The following is a 24,340-nucleotide window of genomic DNA, read 5'->3' on the forward strand; positions in this document are numbered from 1 at the left end:
TGAATTATGTCAGCATGATCTACCTGGCATTCTGAAGTCTCTTCTTGCTTCCTGCGGTGACAATAGCATCTGGGAGGCAGAAGAGGTGGCGTGAGGTGGGAGGTCTCCCACGTGTTTCCAAGGGGAGAATGAATTTTGCACGTCCTGGGGGATGCTGCCTGTACTTTCTGCTCTTTTTACCTGGCTCTAGACTCTTTGAGTAGAAGAACAAAAATTATGGAGTGCAGGCAGAGCATCCAGATGTTTACATGTCATAAATTCAAGACACAGAGGAGAAGTATGAAACCCCTTCTGCTATGCAATTATCTATGGGGAGGGTGAGGTTTAGCACAAAACTTAAAATGTTGCATCCTTTCTTCAAAGATGAGGACTGTGTAGCAAGTGAGGGAACAGAAATCCAAATGTTGAGACATGATTAACATAATTATTCTGTTTATCAAGACATTCTGTATTGTGGAAGGGAATTCATACTGCACAAATTTAGAGGCATTATGTTGACGAAAATGCTGATTTTGCTGTAAGCAGAAACCGTGGTTAGGAGTACATTCTGAATTTCCAATCTATTGATTATTAAGGTTAATAAAGTAAGTAATTGTTGCCAACAGAACGAAGGGGATGCAAATGAAAGTGAGGAGGTTTTGACACCTTTTATTTCTCGTGCGACAGCTCTGCAGTTCGTGGGCATTTAAGAAAGGAAGAGTTGGAAGAGAAATCATTCAGACCGTTTTCTAGCTCATGTTTTTTGAGAGGCCATTGTGGTCTGTACAGCATTCTTGCAGATGGTGGGCTCATCCCATAGGATGAATCGGGTCTTATTTCCATCAGCTTCCGTGGAGCTATGAGTTTGTCAGCCAAGTACCTGAGCAGGGTCATCCTGCACGAAGGATAAATCTTCCGTGAGGTTTGCAAGTTCAGTCATTTATGAAGAGTCTCATAATGCTTTGGCATCATTGCTGTGTCAGTTTTCTTTTTGAAACAACTATTTTAATTGGGTGGTTTTGAGAGGTCTGAGCAGAGATTAGCCTCTCCAAGTCTTCTTTTTTTATCTTTAAAAACACATCTAGAAGAAATGTCATCTTAAACAGAAATTTTCTGGAAAGATAAAAGGCTTTATTGAAGCTTTGTAGTTACTTCATTTAATGCAAGATCTTTGTGGGTTGTTTTTCTTGATTGTTTGTACAGAACAATGTTAAGTGAAAAATGAACAAGCATTCATGTAAAAACTGTGTAATACTGGAAGCTGAGGTATTTCCTGAAGTGTGGGTTAAATTGTTCTAGGGCAATTTTTCCTTAAGCCAAGAAATGCAGATCTTCTGTTTCCGTGGTGGGTTTCTGCCTAACCTGCCAGGTGGAGATGGACATTTCAGAGATGGACAGCAATTACTTCGTGATAGCTGGGGCCACTGAAGGCAGCAGGTAGCTGAACGGGGGGATACCACTTAATGGAAGCTTAAAAGTTTATGAGAATATGCTGATTCTAATTTCAGCCAGTCCAGGTTGAAGCACAGAGAAACGTTTGCATGTAATGTATGAAGAGCGAAGTTAACCTGTTGCAAATCAATGCTTCGTGCAGCATACTTTTTCTTCTGCTTCTTTTTTTTGGCGGTGGGGAACGTAGTGGTTGAATCACATCATTAATTATGAATTATATTTTTCTTTCTTGTTTCTGATTCGCAGTGTGTGCTGTACTTGTGGGCCTTGAAAATCCTTTACCCCAAAACACTGTTTTTACTTCGTGGGAACCATGAATGTAGACATTTAACAGAGTATTTCACATTTAAGCAAGAATGTAAGTCTACCTTATAACCTTTCTCCTCTTAACTCAAGTTGAAAACAACTTGATTTGTTATTTTGTGAGTATTTGGTACTTGTTTGCCATCAGTAATTTTAAATGTACTTCTCATGTTAACTATCAGTAATTTTAAATTGTAATCATTGTTCCCTGAGAGAGTAGTCGTCTTGCAGGGGGTGGAGAGGGTGTCTCAGTGGTGGAGGGAAGGAAGGGTTTAGACCCCTCTCAGCGGGTAGTGACCAACCACCTGTACAAATCCAGGGCTGTTGCCACAGGTATCGAGCCACTTCAGCTTGCCAGCCTGGCCTGGGAAGCAGCCCAGGGCTGCTGCAGGGCTATCTGGTCCCAGATGCTCTCAGTAGACCCGTGGTGCTGATGGGGTTTGCAGTCCCACGCAGCAGCCTGGCAGCTAGAACCTGGGGCACGCCAGCTCTGGCACCTCTGCGACCGTTCCCGGATCACTAGTGGAGGAGGTGACATCTCACCAGCTCTCATCTGCAGCACGTGAAAAATGCAAGGAATTTTTAGGGTTTGGGTTGGTGGTTTTTTTTTTTTCATTTGTGGTTGTTTTTCTTTTTTAAGTATAGCATTTTCACATTTAACCCATAAGAGTAGGCTCAAACTTTTCAGTATGCTCTTTTTATAAGAATTCCTTTCTGCATTGCAAGAAAGGATACAGTGACACATAAAAGCTCATTAGATGTAGACCTTCACCTGCACAATGAAGCTTTTTTCTTTTCTGTGGCACTCTAAGCTGAAGCTATTGCCCTAAGTCTGTGTTCCCTTTTTAGCATTGGGGATAAAGGAAATGTTAATTGGCTCAAAGGCGTCATGGTTTACTGAGTTTAATATGCGTATTGGTAAATTAACATTTCAGCTTCATTGTACCACCTCATTCATTTCATAATGGCATTTCTGTAGATAATTAATTATGAAGGACTAGGCTAAAGTTCTGATTACTTCATAGAGAGTATATTGAGCAATAATGTAGTAGGTGATTACTGTTCAGCAGACTTTTTAAGGCTTAATGTATAGATTTCATAGCAGACTCTAATGGTATATTAATTTTTTTATTTACAGGTTTTTAGAAAAATTTAATAAACTTGGCAGAACTTTTATTAGTTTCACCTCAGAATGTGACGAACTTTTCCAATTCTAAATAATTTTTTGCATGAGGCAAGCTTTGGTACAGTCCTCAGTACAAGAGAGGGCAGAGAGAGCAAGATTGAGATATTAAGTAGCATCCTAATTTCTTTTTTCTTCTTAAATATTGATGGCACTCTCTGATACCATCTTAATCTTTAAAAGGTAAAATCAAATATTCAGAACGCGTATATGATGCCTGCATGGATGCCTTTGACTGCCTTCCCTTGGCTGCTCTGATGAACCAACAATTCCTGTGTGTACATGGTGGCTTGTCTCCAGAGATCAACACCTTAGATGACATCAGAAAAGTAAGTCTGAATAGCGCTCAGACCTAATAAGGGAACAGTTAATCGCCAGCAACTAAAACTTGAATCCTTTCTCACTGTCGTTCATTTCTGTAAGATGCCTGTATGTCATTTTGACATTCATGTTGACATTATCACCTTTTAAAGGTCTTCTTAAATAGAACATAAAAGCAATTGCTGCGATCACTTATATTTTATTGAGGTGAGGAAATCACCAGCATCCAGTAAAACAAAGGATTTATCATCTTCGTGTTCTAAAAAGTTAAATGTGTTAGGTATATAAGTATTTAGGAGGGAATGAATACATAGGATTAATTTCTTTTAGTATTATCTACTAACAGAATGTAAGCACACCATCTGATGATTCCTTGCGCCTTGTTAGGCATTCTGTGCTTTCTTGGAGAAGAGAGAAAAATTGCTCTAGAAAAAAATCACAATACTTAAAACATATAATAAAAAAGCATGGTATGATTGCAATGAATATAGTCAAAACAACATTATTATTTTAAAAAGAATCAAGACTTTCATTCTCAATAGGTCCCGCCACATTTTTAATAGTACTGCACTTGAGTGCCTAGCAAATTGTCAAAGCGAGGCTTAGTAAGTTGATGCTTGTGTGGTACTCTTGTGTTCTGAGAAGTTTCTTATAAATCTCATGATAGTTCAGAGACCAATGTCAAACACTTTCTTCATGTAATCCAGCATTGTTGCAGGTTATCAAGGATTAATTTTTTTCAGGTGTTTTGTAAAAAAGATCTCAGTTGATATTTCTAAAAGGAGTTATTTAAACCATTTATTCTGAGTGTTTCCATCAGAAAAGACTTTCTTGTTTCTTGCTTGCGTTTTGAGACTTGTAAACATGGATATATACTTCTGAACTTTAAAGTTACTAAAAGATAAATTGTATTTTGAGGTTAATTTGTAGCCTACTAAGAAATTAATATGGTTAAAAAAAAAAAAAAAATCCAAAACAACAAAAACTTGAGCCAGCAATTACATGTTTTGTTTTAAGAGCAATTAGATTAAGATACTAATGGTACTTTTAAAAATTACTGAATGTAAAGTTTTGTTTCTGAGGTAAAGGTTCACTGTCTCATTAAGCAAAAATATTCTCTGCTTAAAAATTAGCTGGCTTTGCAACAATGTAATGGCAGAGTAAAATTGTTTAACTCTCAGATTCTACATTAGTGTCATTAAGATCTTAACTTTCCCACCACCACCAACTGGCAGGTTTATTCATCTTTGACAATCAGCAGGAATTGGTTTTGCATACTTATGAATTGTTATTTGATTTAAATGAATTATAGTTATAAAAGCATTAAATGGTAGAAGACTGAAATAAATTAGAAGTATAGGTATGCTATGAATATTTCATGACGAGGATGCAAAAGTAAAGTTGTAGAGGTCTCTTATTGAAACTTTTTACCTGAGTGTTGAAAAGATAAACCCCCAATTCTTACTCTTTGAAATTTTCTTGGGGGAAAAAAGGGTGAGTTAGGTAGACTACTAAAACATTATTTGATCTTTCTGGTCACTGTAGAGAATGTTTTGGACTGCGAGCCTGATTCATACACCCATCTTTACAAGGGGTGTTTTTATATTAAAGAGCTCTTGCAGAAGAATACTGATTTTTACGATTTCCCTATTTTCCTGTGCTTTGTCTTATTGGCGGTATGATTCTATATAATTTGATTTTTTTAATACCAATAGTCAGGCAGAAAGAGGAGTTTTTAGCTGCTTATTTATGGTTAAGGTTATGAGAGCAACAGGAAAGTCATGGCAAGATGCCGTAATGTAGAGATGTTGTCTTGGTACTTAAATACAATTTTTTTGTGAAAATGCATTTAAATAAAAATGGGAACTTGCTTTGAAATAACTTGTTTGGTTTTTTTCTTGACGTGCTTCACTCACATAAATTGAATGCTATAATGTTTGAAAAAATCATGAAATACGGAAATAGCATCTTCTCTCTTGTCCAATGAAATGCTTGCATAAAACAGCAGAAAAGGGGAAAAAAATGCACACAAAAATTCATGTAGGATAGGAATCCACTGTATCTCTTAATTTTCAATTATATCTGTTCCTTGTCCTCTTTGTTGGTGCTAGCAAGGAGTGTTTTACTGTTATTCAAAATCCATTGCTTTAGAGCTGAGAGCAACCCAAAGCTGAAAAATAGATTGCTTTGGGTCTTTGTTTGCCAACCCACGGAATGAAAAATAGTAACTTTACTACAGCGTTTCTGTGATACATAGTTGAAAGAAGTTAGTATTTCTGTCTCCTATTTTTCTTAGTTAGATCGATTCAAGGAACCACCTGCATATGGACCGATGTGTGACATCCTGTGGTCAGACCCTTTGGAGGACTTTGGAAATGAGAAGACTCAGGAACACTTCACTCACAACACAGTCAGGGGGTGCTCGTACTTCTACAGGTGAATATTCCTACTTTGAATGGGTTTCTGTACATGAACTTGTTCGGGTTTTGAAGTATAAATGTTTGCTTGAAGTTTGTGGCAGTACTTAAATAATCGAGCCTTTTCTCTGCAGGTTTGCCTTGTTTTCAGGTAAATTTGTGTTTGGTTCATTTGAATCTTGGTTTCACCCACAACTGGGAAACCCTAAAATGTCTTGATTTTATTCTCCAAAGTCTGTGTATTTTGCCTACTTCTGTTCTTCTAAGTTAGGGACTGAATGTGTCGCTTTTAAGAAGGGGTAGGAACTACATTTCTGGTTTGAAAATTAGAAATTAATTTTGAATTAAAGATGCCATCATTGGAAAACTCACTACCTATTGCTTGGCAGGGTAAGTAAAAATTGAGATTTCCCACACACAGGTACCTTTTTTTTTTTTCTTCACAGTTTTATCAAACTTTTGTTTATGTTTGGGAATAGTTCTTCCCAAGAAATTCAGGATTTGAACAGCATTGGTTAAATGGGACTTGCTAAGAGCTGAAATTAGTGCTTTTAACATTCTTGCAGAAGCACGTATGGACTTAAATGCAAAGACATCGAGTTCTTATTCATCTTTGAGATTATTTCTTTCTATTGATGTTTGTTAGTAAAATATAAATGTGAGAATATTCCTGAAAAAAGTAATAGTAATCAGGATAGAAGGACATCTAAAGCAAAGCTGTGGGTTAGTTTGTGACTGTTTAAGGGAAACTTTCTTCTCTGTTTCTTTTCTGCTCAGTGGTAATTGTCCTTTAAGCCTGGGGGGGTGTGTGTCTCTCTCTGTGTAAAGAGTCAGGAGACTGTCCTGCACATTAAAGGAGTGTATTTCCTTGGGTGCTGGGGGGATGTCCCATTGTCCCCTCTTTGGCAATGCACAGGGAGACCAAGGCAAACAACGAACGTTTCCCTTCTGCCTGGGTGCTGACTGCTGCCTTTGGTGGCAGCAGTAGGCTTCTTGGTCTGTAGACCAAGTCCTGGGGACACCAGGCAGAAGACACCCTGTTAGGTGTGCTTGAGCTGGTGATGAAGAACCCCTCAAGTGGTGCTTCCATTCACTCTTCATCATAGGAAGGGACTGTATTACTTCAGGAACAAGTGGTGGTGATTACATTGTACCTTCCTCTGGCAGTGTGGGGATTTTGAGGGATTTGAGGGAGGTGTGTGTGGATGTTACAGTAGTTAAGAACAACTTAAAAGGACACCAGAGTAACAAAACTGTAAGGGAAGGAGGTTAAATGGCAAAATGACCAATGCATCCAGTGAAATCCTAATAAAAAAATTAAGTTTTGTTCAGGAGAAATCTGAAGACACTATTGAAATGTTAAGAGGTTGTTGAACCTTTTGAAGTGAGCAGTTCTGCTTTCAGCCTGTGCTAGTGACACGCAAGTCTAAGTTTTCCCAACAAGCTCAGCAGAAGTGAGGGGGATCCAGCTCTTTTAGAAAAATCTCACCTTGAACATAGCTGACCCATAGCTGTTTAGTAACACGTCAAAAGTAAATCAATGGCTTCCACCAGTACCCAGGAGACGGAACAGCTAGAATCAACCTCCTCGTTGGTAACGTTAGCAGGAAGGAAACAGATAGTTTGACTTTAAGAAATTAGTTTTCCTGGTCCTTTCTTCAAGCCGTAATTGCTGTCACGTGGGGCTGGGCTGAGCACAAAGCGGTTTGCTCTGCAGCCTAGGCTGCCGGCACGCACCTTTTGTGGGCAAGTTATACCACCACCTTCGGGTCGATAACGCCTGGAAGGTGCTCAATAAATGTGTTTGGTCTCATTATGAAAGAAGGTGTCAAGCTGTTGCAAACAATTGATCTGTGCAGAAATGGGCTTATGATTCTGAGGGCTAAAATTATTCCTCCCTCTTCTTCTCAGCAGCACCAAAGGCTGGAGCATGCCTGGGACTCCCAGGCACTGCTCACTGCGAGCAGTGAGTAATAGCGGTTTCCCCTCATGAGCCTTTCTTACAAAAGTGAAAAACCTTGCAAACATGCCTTGTGCTTAGATACAGGGCTTATTATGTACTGGAACAACTTTTAGATTTTAGGGCATTTTTTCCTGAGTTCTGTTTCTTACAGTTACCATAAAATTTCCCTAAAATATATATCTGGTTCCTCCTGAAAATATATTCGATCTAGTTTGTGTCCTGACTCATATTCAAAAAAGTGCATATTTCAGGAAAAGAAGAAAAATTTGGAAGATACCTAATTGTCAGGTCATGTGAAAGGAACATGTAACTGCTTAATGACACAAGGAGATGACTAACTTGGAGTCACATTATCTGAGATTATATAAAGGCAAGTGTTACTCTTAAAAGAAGTGCCTAGTTGCTCTGAAAGGTCACTAATTGCTTACCTAATGATAGTCTCTGGCAACAAAAAAATATCCATCATTGTGCAATATCTAATTTTGCTTGCCTTTTCTAGTTACTTTCTGAGAGAAGTGAATTTCCCTAAACAGCCAGCTCGGCTTGCAAAGGAAGGACTGAATTATGCGGTCCTCCTTCAGGAATGTCTCTTGATAGAATGGACTTTGTTTATTTTTCAGTGAATAAAACTTCTTAGTTTCTTCAGTCATTTCCAGAAAGGAAAGTTAAAAGATAGCAGTGGGCATTTAAAGGAAGGTCAGGAAGATTTCAGGCATGCACATGAGCCAGGGAAATGTTTTCTAGATGATTAAAATCTCTTAATCAATTGCAGGAAATAACTGTAATAAATAACTTGCATTTTATCAGACCTGTTCATTATAATGGCAAGTTTCAAGTGACTTTTCTCTGATTTAAAGTTATTTCCTATAACAAAATGCTATGAGGAAAATAACAGTAATGTGACTTTCTAACTGTGCACATGCAACATGTTAACAGGACTTTCCAGCTCAGTAGTCCATGGAATCTTCTCCACTCAGCCAAAACTCATTTGTGAAACATTGAGCCATATATATGAGGTAAATACACATGAGAAAGTATAAAGACGGTAGCTTTCAGTAGTCTGACAAGCTTCTCACTGCGTTTCTGAGGTGATCACTCACCTACAGCCTATTGAATTTCAAACTGATCAAGTTTTTCTTCAAGGTATTTCCTTTTGTATAAGAGTTCTTGAAACTGTTATGGCTAGCATTGTAAAATGTTAGATCTTGAAACCACGGGCCTAACCTGTTGTTTAGAGATGTAAAGAATAGTCAGCTTGATTTTCAAGGGTGCTAAGAATCAATGCTTAATGCATGCCTTTTGCATCCTGCAGCATTTCCAGTGTGGATTGTCAAAATTTATGGATCCTTGGAAACGGCAATAGCACAATGTCACAGTGAAAAGTAACTGTGGAATCTAAGTAATTCTTGGAAACGTATAAAAGTTCTCTGTATCTTCAAGTGAACAAAGAGCAGGAGTGATGACATTTCATTTCCCCTTTCTGAAATTTAAGGTTGTATGGCCTTCTTAGTTGTGGTCATGTTTGATGCAATTTCATGAAAAAGTGCAAATAATTAATGGAGTGATAGATGTGTAAATTGTTTTTTAATTATGAGTCGAGTGAAGCTTTTCTTTTGTCCTTACCAAAATAATGTCATAATGTCATATTCAAGGAATGTTATGAACAAGAGGGAATTAATTTGTCCCTGAGTGATATCCCCTCCTTTCCCCCCCCTGATTTTTCAGCTGATCCAGACAGTAAAGAAGCTTTCCTCTTTGTTTTCCATATTATTTAGTTTTGCCTTGAATTTATGTAGTGAATATTTATTTGCACTTAGCTGGTTGTACTGATCTTGCCAATGGCACTCTGCGCTTACTTCCTGGACTAGTGGTACAGTCACTCTCAGGTATTTCTGTAAGACATGTATCTGACTTGGCAAGATACACTGCTACTTATCTTGAGAGTGGCTTTGAAAGAAAGCTTGAAGAAGTCAGCTGGACTTTTTTTATCTCTGAAAATAGTATTAACTTATGGTGAGACAGCCACTAAGTGGGTTTAGGCAATTGTTGAGGCGTGGGGAAAGCTCCTTTCTAAGCCACACTAGGATGGGGAATGTCATCATTCCCGTAAGATTTACTGGATGGATGAAGAAATAAAATGTTGTTTTATCACATTTGGACAAAGTTACTATGCACATGCGTGGTCTTAACCGTGAAAAATTGCAATTGGATCCATGCCCACCTTGTTTCATTTTCTTTGTGTCAAAGCTCTGGTAAAGAACATTGGGAGTTTGGTTGCACCACTGAGTTAATTAGCAGTGTCTTACCCTTCGTAAAGTATATCAAGGGCTTCCTATCAGGGGTAAGCACATGTGCAAGCTTAACACTCGCTTTCTGGGATCATCTATGTATATGGAATTGGTTAATTACTGACTGTTAACAAGAGCATGAGTGGCGTGAGCCTGCCAAAGTCAATGGATGGCCTCAGAAGTAGAGCAGGTGCTCAGAACATCTCTGCAGGTGTGGTGCTCCAGCCTGTTGGGTTTTCTTAGTGAGTTTAATGTAAGTTCTTAAGGAATGTTGAGCTTTATAAACCTAGTTGGCTGTTGACAGCATTGTTATATTTTTCAAAAGCAACAAAAAACCAAAGGCAGAAATGGTTAGCAGTGGCAAGAGTGACTAGCATTGCAGACTCCTCTGAGAATTTCATTTGCCAGCCCTGGATAGCAGTGAAATGATTTGGCCTTACAGATGTTCTGGGGTAGAATAACTGTTTTGGCCCTGCCAGCACATCATTTCAGTGGTTTTAGTTTACAGGCATATTAAGTTTGTGAGTATGCAAGGACTACAGAAATGTCTGCTAAAAGCTTTTGAAGACTGTAGCAAGTTTCATCTCAGGGTGTGAGGTACAGTTGTATGAATGATGGGGTTTTTTTGCAGTACCAGCATTTTAAACAGATTCTCTTGCCCTCTTTTCCGCTCTGCCTTCTCCCAGGCCAGAAGCTTTTGCTGCCCTTGCATTATCTGCCCAGCTGTATTGGTAGAATTGCTCATGTGCTCCATCAGACCTGGGAACGCATCCAATTTTGTAAAAAATGACTCTGCAAAAAAGATACGTGTTTATTTGTCCTAATCCCATACAGTTCCCTGCTCTGCCTCTCGGTGCAGCTCTGCAGACAGCACAACAAAGGGCAAGAACAAGCAGGTGGAAGGAGATGTGCTGGGAGCTGCCTGGGGGAAGCAGAGCAGCAAAAGAGTTTGCCTTTGGAGACTGAAGTGTGAGGCCAATGGGCTTTGCTGAAAACCTGCTTTTATGTGTGCATGTAGTCTTAGAGAAGCTATTGGGCTAAATTTGAATGTCCTCTTTTTAAAGAAATGTTTATGCCTCTGCTTTAAGAGTATCATGAAGGATATGAAAAAAAAATATAGATTAAATCCATCCAGTTTTTCTAGTTATTGGTAGAAGAGCAATTTGAAAACATCTGCCATTTTGGTTCATGTTAGCAAAGTATTGCTTCTCTTCCAAAACTGCACAGAAGTAATCAGTGATCATGCAAAAGAGACCTCAGAACTAGTAAACTATGCATGAGGCATTTTAATGAAAAAAGGACGCCGAAGTAGGGAATGTCACAGTCACATACTCCATGGAGAATAACATCTCTCTAGCTTAGCGGTGGGGTATTTTGTTTTCTCCATGAGTCACCACTCTTCCATGATTCAGCATGACACATGAAGTGCAGGCAGAAGGCTGGGTTGTTCTGGAAAAGCCTGTTGCGTGGGGGGGGTTCTGTTTGTTTGTTTTCCCTCTTGGCCAACTGCTTTATTTCTGGCTCATCTGAATTACAGTCTGGGCTCTGCAAAGCAGGGCAAGGAGGAGAGTGTTTCTGGAAGGGTAGCAATCAGAAAAACTATTAGGCAATTTGATTACAAGATGACAATTTTCATTAGAAACATTAGGAAAAAAATTTCCAAGGAGAAGTCTTTTCTGTAAAAGCTTGTTTCTGATAACTTTTGCCATAATCTCTGTTTTGCTGGTACTTTGCAGGAGTTCCTGCTGTTTACCTGGTGGGCATGTATTTTTGTGTTGAGGAATATTGGTTAATATGAAACTGCATTTGGGCAGGAGCACACTGGTGTTAAAAGAGTGCTGGAAATTAAAGCCTCGTATTTATTGTCGCAACTGGTGCAGCATACGTAATAGCTTCATGCAGTGAAAACTTTGCTTCTTCCAGCCCCCGCTTCAACGAGTAGCTGAAGAAAAATGCCTGCAAGTTGCTTTGCCTTTTTCAAAATAAAATAACCACATTAGCTGCTCGTGGGTTGTAGTGGTCTGGGGTAATATGAGTGCTTGCTCGTTACAGATACTGTGCTATTTACTTAGAAGAAAAGATGGCAGCCAGATTTTTTTATTATTTTTTTTTTATTTACATGGAGCACTGTGTGGCATCTCTGCCTTTCTAGGTGTGAGCCCTGTAGAATCAGCTGAATTCTGCTAGTAGAAGTCTATTTTCCACAGATTTATGAAGAAGAAGATAATTAAGGAATAAAAAACCCCCCACTTTTGTACTTTGAAATGGAAAGAACAACCTATCATGTCTATTTAGGAGCATTTTTTACCACTTCATTATATCTTCTTTAAAAGCAGTACTTAACACTGGATGAAAAGAATACTATGGAAAAAAAAAAGTAATAGGCTAGACATTTTGAGCAGCTGCACTGATAATGAACGTAATCAACTGTCTGTCAGATTTTTCATTATAGACCCCGGTTTTCAGAAGTTAATGTAAAAATTTCTAAACAAAATGTACCATAAGTCTACATTTAGTCACAATTAATTATGAAAAGAAATGTATGCAAATTAGTTCTCATTTGCCTGTGGTTTGAATAGCAGCCTGTCAGCATTTGAGATCACTGCAGTTGCCAAAACGATACCCTACGTAATTTAGGAATGGAAATTATTTTATAATGGCAATCTTTTTAGACAATTCCAAACACCAAATCTGTGACTGAGAATATACGCTAGATGAGTGAAGTCCAAAGCCATCAATATACCATTCTACTGGATTTGTAGCTTCTAGCTGCAAATGACATTTCAGCTTCGAAATATCCAGGAAGGTTGGAAACAAGCATAGCGTGTCTCTTGAATAAACTGAAGGAAGATGATGCATTAGATTTTGCCTTTTTTTTTTTTTTTTCTTTTTTTTGTGATGAATTTTCATGTCTTTCATGCATGAAGTTAGAAACTGATGGAGGTATTAAGTGGTTGCAAGTGGGCTCTGAAGGTGGTCCATGAAATCATAGCTGGGACAAAAAGCAGGTCTTTTGTCTAATGTTTAGTTGAGACTTTGTTTTATTTTTTAACTTGTTCAGTATGTTTAGCAACAGCTTTTATTTAAGTATTTTGCATAACAGCGTTACTGTATGACTGCATCTTGCCCCTAAAGTACTGCAAAACAGTCTGCTCCTGCCAGGGTCTTTGGTAGTACAGTCTGGTGACGTAACACCTGAATGTGAGTTAATTGATCCAGAGACTCTGCAAGTTTGTGTTATTTACAGGCACACTGCGAGCCCATAGTGCTGCAGAACCAGCACAGAAGTGGTCATGGAGATGCCTTAGTGTCTTCCCGACACCTTGTATTTCCTTCTTTAAACCTTTCTGGCTGTTCTATTACTTGAACTATGGGAGAGTTGAATCGATAGTGGAAAATAAACATGGTGAATGGATGCCAACGCAGGGTCTATTTTGCTTTTTCTCCAGCCATCAGGTGACATTTCAGAGCTGCAACGTGAAGTTTACACCTTTTGCCATCAGTTTTGATTATTTTTTTTTTTGAGCAACAGTTTTGATGATTGCTCTCCAGCTTGCCCAGCAACAAGAGGAGGGAATTATATCATCCTGGGCCTCAAATCCGGGAAAATATGGTCACAGGTCAGACATTGCTCTGGGGCAGGCTGCACTCAGGAGGCAGCCCAACTCTCTGCCCATGCCAGCCTGCCTCTCCACCACCTTGGCTTTGGAGGTAGGGTGTTTGGAGCTGGTCAGGCTCCAGTCAGACAGAGGGGTACCAGAGAGTAACAGCTCAAACTCCTGTGCTTGGCCAGCTTGTCTTGCTGCTGATGTGCAGGCAACCTGCGCTACTGGAAGTACATTCAGATGTTCAGATGTCACATTCAGTGACAGGAGGTGGTAACACTTGGTTTCTCCCTAGGTTTATTGTTTTAAATGCAACTCCTTTAAGCGATGAAAGTTTCATCTCACTTTAACTCCTTTAAGTGAGAAGGGAGCCGACACCATGCTGCATCCTTGCCTGCGAGCAATGTTAAATTCAGAAGCGCCTTTCAGTTGTAGGGTGACCGGGCTGCAGGGATGTGGATGAGGCCACCTGCTACCTCGCAAGGGTGCCTGCTTCCCACCCTGCTGAAAGGTCACGAAATAGAAAGCAGTCAGCTGGACGATTGCTTAGTTTCAAAGGTGGGGAATAAATCTGGATAAGGCCAGTGTAGGACTGCCCCAAAGAGGGAGAGAAGGGAAGAGCTCTAGATGCTGACTGAATAAAGACTCTTTGCAACCCCTTAGATGTTTTTAAGGGGCCTGGTAAGGTTTTGCTGAATCTGTGAAGTCATCTTTATTCCAACACCACTTCTCCTTTACCCTCTTCCATGCATGTTCTTTGTTCTGTTTTGCTCTTGCTACAGTTGGCTTTTGGCAGAGGAAGCCAGGAAGTTTTGGCTTTCTTGGGTCCTGTATTAAATTGCTAATGACAGGAGAAGAGAGGTTTTGCTTTCTGTCTTGAAGTGGTAGATGGCCATTGGGCTTGTTATCCTTCAATACAGACATTGAGTCATCAGTGGTAGGGAACTACTGGAAAGAGTCCAGCGAAGGGCAACGAGGATGATTCAAGGATTGGAGCATCTCCCTTATGAAGAAAGGCTGAGAGAGCTGGGACTCTTTAGCCTGGAGAAGAGAAGGCTGAGGGGAGACCTTATCAATGCTTATAAGTATCTGAAGGGTGGGTTGAAGGAGGAGGGAGCCAGACTCTTTTCAGTAGTTGCCAGTGAGAGGACAAGGGGCAACGGGCACAAGCTGGAACATAGGAGGTTCCACTCAAATATGAGAAGAAACTTCTTTCCGGTGAGGGTGACAGAGCCCTGGAACAGGCTGCCCAGGGAGGTTGTGGAGTCCCCTTCTTTGGAGATTTTCAAGACCCACCTGGATGCAGTCCTGAGTAACGTGCTCTGACATGCTCTGGGCAATCCTGCTTCAGCAGGGGAGTTGGACTAGATGATCTTTATGGTCCCTTCCAACTCTAAAAATTCAGTGAAATTCAGTGAAAACCAAGAAGAGAACAGTCATTACAGAAAAAACAAAACTTATTTTCGAAAGCAACAAAATGGAGTAATTTGAAGTTCTGTAACATTTATTTATGTACAATTTTTAATAGTTTTTCTCTGAAAACTTAATATTTCACACTCATGCCTTCAAAACTGCATTCGGGTTATGCTATGTTTTGTTTTTCTTGTACATAGTTTCCATATTTGTTCAGTGTCTTAAACAGCAAGAATGGTTTTCGTGGTGCTGAGATTGTAGGAAAGGGCTCCTCTGTTCTTCTTGAAAGCAACACTGTTCATATACAGTGAAAAATATGATAGAGATTCCTCTATTGTATTCCTCTATCACCATTTTCACCTAATGATTTTGTTTTCACTCATACAGTAGAACATGTCTTGGAAAATTTATTCAATGGGCACATTTGGGGCGTTTCAGAAGTTTTACATTTTAAGTTGCCAAGGGGAAAGATAGTTCTTGTTTATCAAGAAAATAAAGTTCAGAAGATAAATGTCTCCAGTTTGGAGATTGATTTGCCTTTCATCTTTCTGTCTTTCTCCCTCTCTTTCCGCACACCATCTTATCATCTGGTGTCCACAAGCAGCCTGTGCATACTGGAGCTACTGGGCGAGGGTTTTCTGTTTCAAGCAACCATTGTATCACGTTTTTCTTTTTTTGGAGTACATTGAATCTTAAAGTATAATAAAAGAAAATACTTTCTTTCTGACAAGCAATAGAGTGATTGGTGTTACGTGATGAATTGCAATTTTCCAGCGTTCCTTTCCATGCACTTATGGGGTGGGATTAAAAAAGGTGCTGCTGCTAGTGTTGTCTCTACTGAAATCTGCCTGCAGAACAGGGGCTGATTTCATGCATGATGCATGTTGGAGGAAACATTTTTTGAAAGCTAGAGCTAAATGTGGTGCTTCTGATAATGCCATAACAGGTGCTGTTATTTTCTTCCAACAGTTACCCTGCTGTATGTGAATTCCTACAGCACAATAACTTGTTATCTATACTCCGAGCTCATGAAGCCCAGGATGCTGGGTAAGTATGTGTGGAGAGGGGACACTAATAATGAATAATAGCTTACTGTTGTTAAACAGAGCAAAGAAAGAATTAAAGAATAACTGAGCATGAACTGGAAAACTTAATATTTAGTTGCAGCAGCTCTTACTTTTTATTAATGCTAGAAAAACATACACTGGCATTAGAATGTCTTTTACATGATTATTACTAAGTTACAGGATTTAATGAATGCTCATATATCCCATTTATTTAGCCTTAGTGATTTTAAGTGGCATAAAAGGACCAAAAGTTATTTTGATGCCAAACTTGGGAAGGAAAACAAATTCAGCTCAGCAAAAGAAGTTTTGCAAGTGTGCCTGAGACTTCTGACACACTGACTGCAATGATGCCTGGGAAGTGATGTGGCTCATGACTACCAGAACTTTCATACCTACCCAAAACTTCTGGGCCTACTGGTTTTACACTTTATCAAGAAAATAAACTTGTGGAACTTAATAGCCAAAAATGATCTTATGCAGGAGTAATGAATTTAAGGAGTTTATCAAGACACTGTGTGCAGAAACAGTCCAGGTCAAGCACTGGGTGGTGTTGATGGTTCCCTTATGAAGCTATTGCCATTGTAAAGATTACAATGTAAAAATTATCTATTCATTGAAATAAACCATTCTTGTGAGATTTTAATGAAGGATTGGTATCTGAATAAATAGCTTTGCATATCTTGCATAAATTATTAATGTGTTTATTTGGAGGTAGAAACTTTACCCAACCTGAATAGTTATAAACAATAAAGTAACAAGATTGTAGGAATGAGGTCGATACTCACTATGCGTATAAAAAGCTATTCTGAATGTTTGAATTATCACATACTTAAAAACCTCAATGCAATTAAAAGCAAGTTATTACTCTGCCAAAAATAACTGGCATGAATTACCCAAGGGTAATGAAATTTCATTTTTATTGTGTTGCTTTCCAATAAAGGGTGAAAAATAAAATTTTGTAGGAGGGATTGCATTGAAACTATACAGTAGTTTCAGTGCAGGTATTGTGGATGTTTGCCAGATTCTTCAGTTTCTTGTAGCTGAATACTGAAGAGCAGTGTTTGGTGTTACTTGTGTCTTAGCAAGACAAAAGTACTATTTGGTTGGTTTCCTTCCAATTACTTGCAGGTTTAACGATTGATTATATGTTGGTCCAATAAGCCTTTTATTTTTCATAAGGCAGCAAGGTTAGGTAATGAAAATATGCAAGTGTTAATAAACTGGCTAATCGACTGGATATTAGGCACAGCATCGAAAATATTTGGCCCCCTGTTTCTCCTCTCCTTCTCATACTTTGCATCCCCCCTGGCCTTGCCATTGCTTGTGTGCCCAGAGAGGGCAAGCAGCTGGAGGGTCATGGAGGATGAAGGCAGTACCTCGCATCTCCAAGGTACCTGCTGGTGCTTGCCTTTACCCGCAGTCCCAGGGAGGGAGAGTCTGGGAGAATCCTGGGGTGCAGGTGCATAGAGGCCTCCTGGCTCCAGGGATGGGCACTGAGTGAATTCATAACAAAACCCACCTCTGGCACACTAATTTTCAGATGCAGACACAGCTTTTGAGCATGGTGTGGATCCCTGGCCATCCCAAATGAACATAATGAATAAGCTTGCAGGAAATATTTTTTTTTTTCAGTGTCTTTAAAAGCACATAAGCATGTTTTTCTGTCTTGGCATTTGTTAACAGCCAGTGAAGTAATGTACTAGGGTTTTTTGTACAGTATTTGGTCAGTGACAAATACATATACAACATTGGGCGATAATGAGTATCTTCTCTTTCCTTTTAGGTATCGTATGTACAGGAAAAGCCAAACTACAGGCTTCCCTTCACTAATCACAATTTTTTCAGCACCAAACTATCTAGATGTATACAATAACAAAGGTAAGAATTTAATCCCTGTTAATATACAGCAGGCTGTACTTATCTTTACTCAAATATATTACATTGGTGGGTTTTTTTCAATCCTTTTTGTATCAGTTCATGCCCATTTTCTTCCTCTATTTATTAGGTCATGCCCATGCCATTTATTACATAATACACATTTAATTAAATCTATTACAGGCAGATGCATGCCTGTGAACATACCTGTACATTCTAATATGCCCTAGGATATTTCTGTGTTTTGACTGTGAGTTATTAAGTAAATGTTATACAGGAAGCAAAACTGAAAACAGTTCTACTAACTAAGAGAAGTATATTAACAAGTGCTGTAGGTGAGGTGTTCAGAGCCCAGTGTTCCTTATGATCAGTTATTTGTCCCTTTGCTACTTTCCAATAAATTTAATGAAGTTTGTATATGCAAACCTTTATTCAGCTAACAGACTTTGAACAGATCATCAGTGGATAAAGCATGTGATAGATATTGTCTGAGTTCTTTTATATTTTGCTTTTCTTAATCACTTGAAAACTATTATGTTGGAAATGAAATCTCATTAGCCAAAAATAAAATAAAAGTTACTGCACAAATAAGCAGTAGCTGGTCACTTTATAAAGACTCCACTGATACAAGTGTTTGCAGCTTCTCTGAGTTTAATAGTTTATTGCATTCCCTGAAATCTCCTCTAGCAAACTGGAAAAAAAAAATCCTGTTTCTAAAAATAAAGCATTCTAATAAACCTGTCCTCCTGTATCTTGAAATGAGCAGTACCGTTTACTTTCTTCTATTCCCAGTAAAGCTAAAGTTATTTGTGTTCATCTGTGAGCAAAACAAAATAATCGTTTTTCTCAATGATATTCTTGAAAGTAGATCCATTGCAAAGAAATGAGTCTTTCTTGAGAAGAGATATTTTTAATTTGGATGCTTGCCTGCAAAGGAGCAATTTTAAATTTTTTTTGTAACTTGCAAAAGAAAGCTGCTTCAGGCATCATTTTATAATATAGAACTTATAATCTGAAAGCTGTTATGCCATGAACTGTATGCAAGGGAAGGAAACACTTCACTCAATGTTAGATAATGGGGTTTGTACACTTGAGTGTTCTCAATATGTGTGTTAACTTGTGGAAAAAATTAGTAAAAGCATTCTGCAAAAAACCTGCAAGCAGAGTTGTCAGTAGCTGCTTTTACAAAAGTAAATAATATAGAGACTCTGCTAGCAACCTAAGAAGTGCAGGATGAAACAAGGAATGTGTTAATATTTTTGGCCGCATCATTGCTGTTGGTGGGACAGTGTGTGTCCTCTCCGGGTTGGCTGCTCTCGGTAGAAGGCAGACCGGTGACAGATCTGTACAAATAAGGTGACAGAAAGCGTTCACCTTTTGTTTCTTAGTAAGTGGAGGCAGTTCTGTGCACATGAAGGCAATGGGTGAACATGTGAGATTTTTGTCATGAAGACAAATGTGAAGTGTAAAGCAATGATTTATAATATTCAAAATCTTGAATTTGAAACCACAAGGTTTGGGTGGTGAGGAGAAGTGCCTCTCCGTTATCTCCACTTCTGAAGACAGGGTCATTTCCCTTGCACCAGGATGGCTCACTGTGGCAAGCAGGTCTTAAAACTGGTGGAAGGCCTTCTCTGGTGAAAAGCTGTAGGCCAGCTGCTGAGAGACGCTGGTTATCTTTGGTCACAGCTGAAGTTTGGGTGAGCTGCTGGAGACATCTGCTCTGAGTGAGCTCAGGCAAATCAGTGGTGGTGGTGCGGGATTGGCACCGGTGTGCTACACTCTAATGTATGACTCTTTGTAAATTTGGAGGCTGACCTTTAGCAGCTTTGTAATGGATTTCTGTTGGGTTTAACTGCCTCCTGTTCTCTCATTAGAAGTTTTGACGCATTATTTCATGTGACTGATTGCACTGGCTCCTGGCATTTAAAGTACATCATGCATAGTTTTTCATGCTGCATTGCTCACACATCTTCATCTGGATAGCGATTGAGTGCTCCCTTCCCTCTTCAAGAAAGAAAACCACCATCATCCTCAATCAGTTCAAAACACGGCTATTTGTTTGGTTTCCTTGACTTGCTGCAGATGAATTAACTAAGAACACAGAGCTTCTGACTGACTGATTTCAGGAGGCAAAGGAAGGCTTTTCCGTACAGAGGTGTTACAGGACAGAGTCAGCTCTAGCTGACTCATCATGCGCTGGTGCAGAACCTGATTGATTTTTACAGATCATTTGGGGGTTTGGTTACTGTCAGTGCTTGGAAAGGGAATTTACTCTTCTACTAGTAAGTGCCTTCCTTTCTAGTATGCATTCTTATTAGGCTTCTTGTTGTCACTTAGCTAACAAAGTCATCCTAAATAAACTCCTAAGAGGCTTTATCTCCCACTGGCGCAAATGGGTCAATTCTAAATGCAGTGTTTAAGATAAATCCGTATTTTTAAAAAGCTGTAAGAGCTAGGAATGCTTATTTTCTATCCCAGGTTGATGATTCTCATACCCATTAAAGCAGATGTACTTTCTTGTGCTTCTTCAAAGCACTTCAAAAGCAGTGGGCGTGGTTGCCAACTTTATCCAAGGGCTTATTCAGTCCCTCCCCACTGGAGATCAGCCACTAGGATCAGATATGTAGTCAAAGAGCATTAGGGAGGCAACATTCCCAGAGGAAAAGGAGGTTCAGCATGAGTAGCTGAAGATAAGGTACCCAAACAAGACCGTGTTGAGTGTATCGGCTGTTAATAATGTTGCTGTGGACCCTCTGCATGGGCTGTCTCACAGTACTGACCCACCACGGGAATATCTTGTGGCTTTGCTCTGCTGGATTCTGGCACTGAAGGGAGTTTTCTGTATCCTTTTGGTTACTGGCCATTTGCCTCTTGAAGCCTGCATGAGTAATTCGTCTGTCATGTGGCTGCTGGTCCTGTCGCAATCCCAGCCCACACACATGCACAACTTCGGGTGCCAAAGTTAGGTTTGTCAATTAGGAGGTTCCTTTCGGGGGTTCCCTGTGTAGTTAATGGAGACAGAGAGATACACTTTCAGGAGGCAATTCAGAGACTCAGAAACTGCCTAGGTATGGAGAGCCTAGTGTCCCTCCTCTTTCCAAGACTATCCTTCTTCATTATTTTTGTTTATGCCTTCCATATTCATTATAATGGAGAGTATTGGCAAGGGGAGGAATTTATACGTAAGTTTTTTTGGCAACTTCCGAGCTTCTGTTCAGTGTTCTCAAACATTTGTGCTCTCATTTATATTATTAAAAAGCATAAAGAAAAAGATACTTTAAGATTATTATTGAAACTTGTTACAAGTGCACTGATGAGTTTCTAAGACTGCTTCCTCTCGAGAGGATCAAAACACCTCATGCAAGAAGATAAATGTTAATTGGATTGTGATAGTTACCAGTGAGATCATGGCCTCGGAGGAAGGCTGGACTGATCAAGAAACTCTGACAAAGTCGTGTAAGTAAGCACAGGCTTACTCCTGGGTTCGAGGGTGCCCATCACCAGGAGAAATTTGCCATAGCAACAGCATAAGAGGGTGCAGAAAATTACTGCATTGCACGATCTGCTGGCCTTGTACCATATAAAAACTTTAATTCCCACATTTAGTATTTCTTAATGCCTTAATTGGGACTTGCTCTAATGCTCTCCATGCCACCAAAAAAAAAAAAGGCAAGCGAAAGGTTTTACAGAAGTTCTGCAGAGGCAGGCAATTTATTTGTAAATCATTGGCAATATTTCATATTTTAGCGTCTGGCTGTCACTTCAGTAAGTGCATGCTTTTTGGCTGAGTGAATAATTTTAACTAGCTGTCTAAAGACAGACTATCATCTTTTGAACATTTTTAAAGGATTAAGTTTCGTAGTGGTGAGATAACCACCAGAGAATCCGAAGCTATCGAAAAAAATAACACAATATCCCTTCCAACGTGCTGCAGTGTCCAGGTGGTGTGGCTGAAAGGAAAAGCAGATGATGAAGAAAAGAAACAAAGAAAGTATGCAGGGGAGTTTGGGATACTAGAAATATCAAAACCAGCTGTACATCGCTATGCTTGTTAAGGTATCAGATAAGTAATATATCAATGAAGCATGTATAAACTATCAGCCTGTGGCATACCATAGATACGTGTTAAGAAATGTCCCTGATCCAAATGGATCTAACAGGAAAATGATTTTCATATTGGAAAAAGGCAGAGTAATATACCTGGAAGACAAGGATGATCTTTGAGAAAAAATAGCAATAGGAAAGCAGTGTAACCTTCTGTTTGCCCTATCAGTTTTCTTTAGTGCTGTATCTCTGCCTTGTCATGGAAACAAAAACTTGTAAAGAGGAGCTGTCAGGGTATCTAGGCCATCCCATTGCCGATGCAGCGAAGTTTGCCAGAAGTGATTTTTGCAGTCTTATTGACAAAAATCTTGAATGCTATTGCGCTGTTCCCTTGGAAGATGCAATTGCACATGTAAAATAAAAGACTTCAGAATTCTGTAAGGGAAGATTTTTCCCAACTGCAATTAGCCTCGCTTCTATACTGGATTATTTACATCATTACCTTGTATAGTAAATCATTTTTTCCTTTGATAATGTTTAAACTCCTTAAGCATTTTACTAACCCTTATCCGTGACCTGTCTTGGGCGGAAAACGCTGTGGTTACTTAGCAACTCTGCTGGAGGAGAAGGCACTGTTCCCAGTTGCACAGTCAATGCTGAAGTTAATTTGGCATTAAATCAGAAATTGAAATTCTTTCTTAGGTATGAAGAATTTGAGAGACTTTTCACTGCATTTCTTTTCTAAATGCAGGATGAGTTTTCTGAAAAAATTACAAGAAAATGAGTTAATTTGTTTGCCAAAAATTATTTTGAGGTTTTTTATCTAAAAACACGTAGCTTATTCTGGGCTAGTACTTCTACCATTCTCATTATTTTTTTTCCTCTGATGGAAATATTATAAATTAATTTATACTGAAAAATGGTCCAGGAGATCTTGAAGCAGGATATGTAACATTTTAGGGTAATTCTGAACTATACTGGTCGCATACTTTAATGTTGTTCATGTTGCTTAAGGCCTTAATTCAGCTCCCAACGTACAGGCTTTTAAAGCACCATTTGAGCTTAAAGCACCAGAAGGATCTGAGACATCCATTCAGACCTGACAAGTACCACACAGGAGACGTGGGTGCTCCAGGCTCATCTTTAACAGAGTGAGACCAAGGAGATGCCCCAGGGTGTCTCAGATGGCACTGGGTGCTTTTTATATTTGGCCTTGAAAAAGTTAGTAGAGCTGTCTCCATTTCTAGCTGAAGGAAGGAGGTTTCTTACCTGCACATTTTTCACCACCTGTATTTCCATCCTTAGTTACTGGTGTTAAATGCTTAAAGCTAAACAGTATGGGTGCCCCTTGCCTGCTGCATTAGTGTTTCATTTCACTCTAATGTGATTTCAGCGTCCGATATCTGTTTACTAGCATTGGAAAGAAGTATAATGTCATTTGGGATATCTGCACATCTTCACTTTACAAAACATTAGCTTCTAAAACTCATTTACAACAGCTAGTACCAAAATTAGGTTAAAATGTGTGTGACTGTTAAGAGTAATAAAATAAGATTCTTGCTCTGGTTTGTGATTGTACATGATAAAACCATGACTGGTGGCTTGGTCTGCTAGCATCTGTCTGAGTATACGTTTGGAAAGAAAAGTATAGGAGTTGCAGCCTGGAATAATAAGGAAACTGAACTTGGAAATGTTGAAGAGAGTCATGTTTTCCTCAGTTACAGGTTTCATAACCAAACGAACCCATCCCACTTTCTTCTGTCTCCTTCATCAGCAACCACGTGGCCTGTAGCCATATAATCTTCAAAAGATTCCCGCTGTGTCAGGGCAGCTGGAGTCTCCTGTAGCTACTTAGGCATCAAGTTAATGTGGACTAAGATATGAAGCAGAGGTGAAACTCCCAAACCTTTTCTGAGCCAACAGAGCGGGGAGGGAAAGAGCTGTGACTGAAAGAAAGGAAGGGGCCAGAAAAGCTCAGAGAATCTCCTGCTGTTACCTGAGAAGCATTTTCTTCTTGATCCAGGTGGAGTTTCTTTTTCTGACTACTAAGCAGTAGCAGGAGCTGCACAGTTTGTTTAATGTTAAACATCATCTTAATTACGTAGCAAATAAAAATATTTTGTGCACATTGTGCTTGTAAGTGAAAGATTTTAAATTAAAAATTCAGAAGAATATTTGTGATACTGATAACAACCCTACCTTATTTTAATCTTTTAAGAGTAGGGTTATTTTAGAAGACTGCTTCTGTCTTTGCTTTACTGTGTAGTGTTATTTTTATTCCAGTGGCTTTTGAAATCATTTCTGTGAGAGAGCTGCACAGGTCATTTACAGAGGGGAATAGTTTTTAAAATACTGTTATCAGAACTTGTTTTTGTAAGATATTCAGGTATATAAATTAAGGAGGTGGTGTAAAGATTTTTATTTAAT

General features: G+C 39.1%; 1 protein-coding gene across 3 annotated transcripts in view; it reads left to right on the top strand.

The window, feature by feature from the left end:
• The window catches only part of PPP3CA (protein phosphatase 3 catalytic subunit alpha), a 212,362-nt gene that overhangs the window by 160,236 nt on the left and 27,786 nt on the right, over positions 1 to 24,340 (top strand). For all 3 annotated transcript variants that reach the window (XM_074148250.1, XM_074148248.1, XM_074148249.1), the window contains exons 4-8: positions 1,678 to 1,789; positions 3,101 to 3,246; positions 5,535 to 5,674; positions 15,894 to 15,971; positions 17,775 to 17,869. In XM_074148250.1, the coding sequence (XP_074004351.1) occupies positions 1,678 to 1,789; positions 3,101 to 3,246; positions 5,535 to 5,674; positions 15,894 to 15,971; positions 17,775 to 17,869 (571 nt within the window). The remainder of the gene's footprint in view (positions 1 to 1,677; positions 1,790 to 3,100; positions 3,247 to 5,534; positions 5,675 to 15,893; positions 15,972 to 17,774; positions 17,870 to 24,340) is intronic.

The sequence above is a fragment of the Numenius arquata genome, chromosome 5 (assembly GCF_964106895.1).
Source record: "Numenius arquata chromosome 5, bNumArq3.hap1.1, whole genome shotgun sequence".
NCBI classification, from domain to species: domain Eukaryota; kingdom Metazoa; phylum Chordata; class Aves; order Charadriiformes; family Scolopacidae; genus Numenius; species Numenius arquata.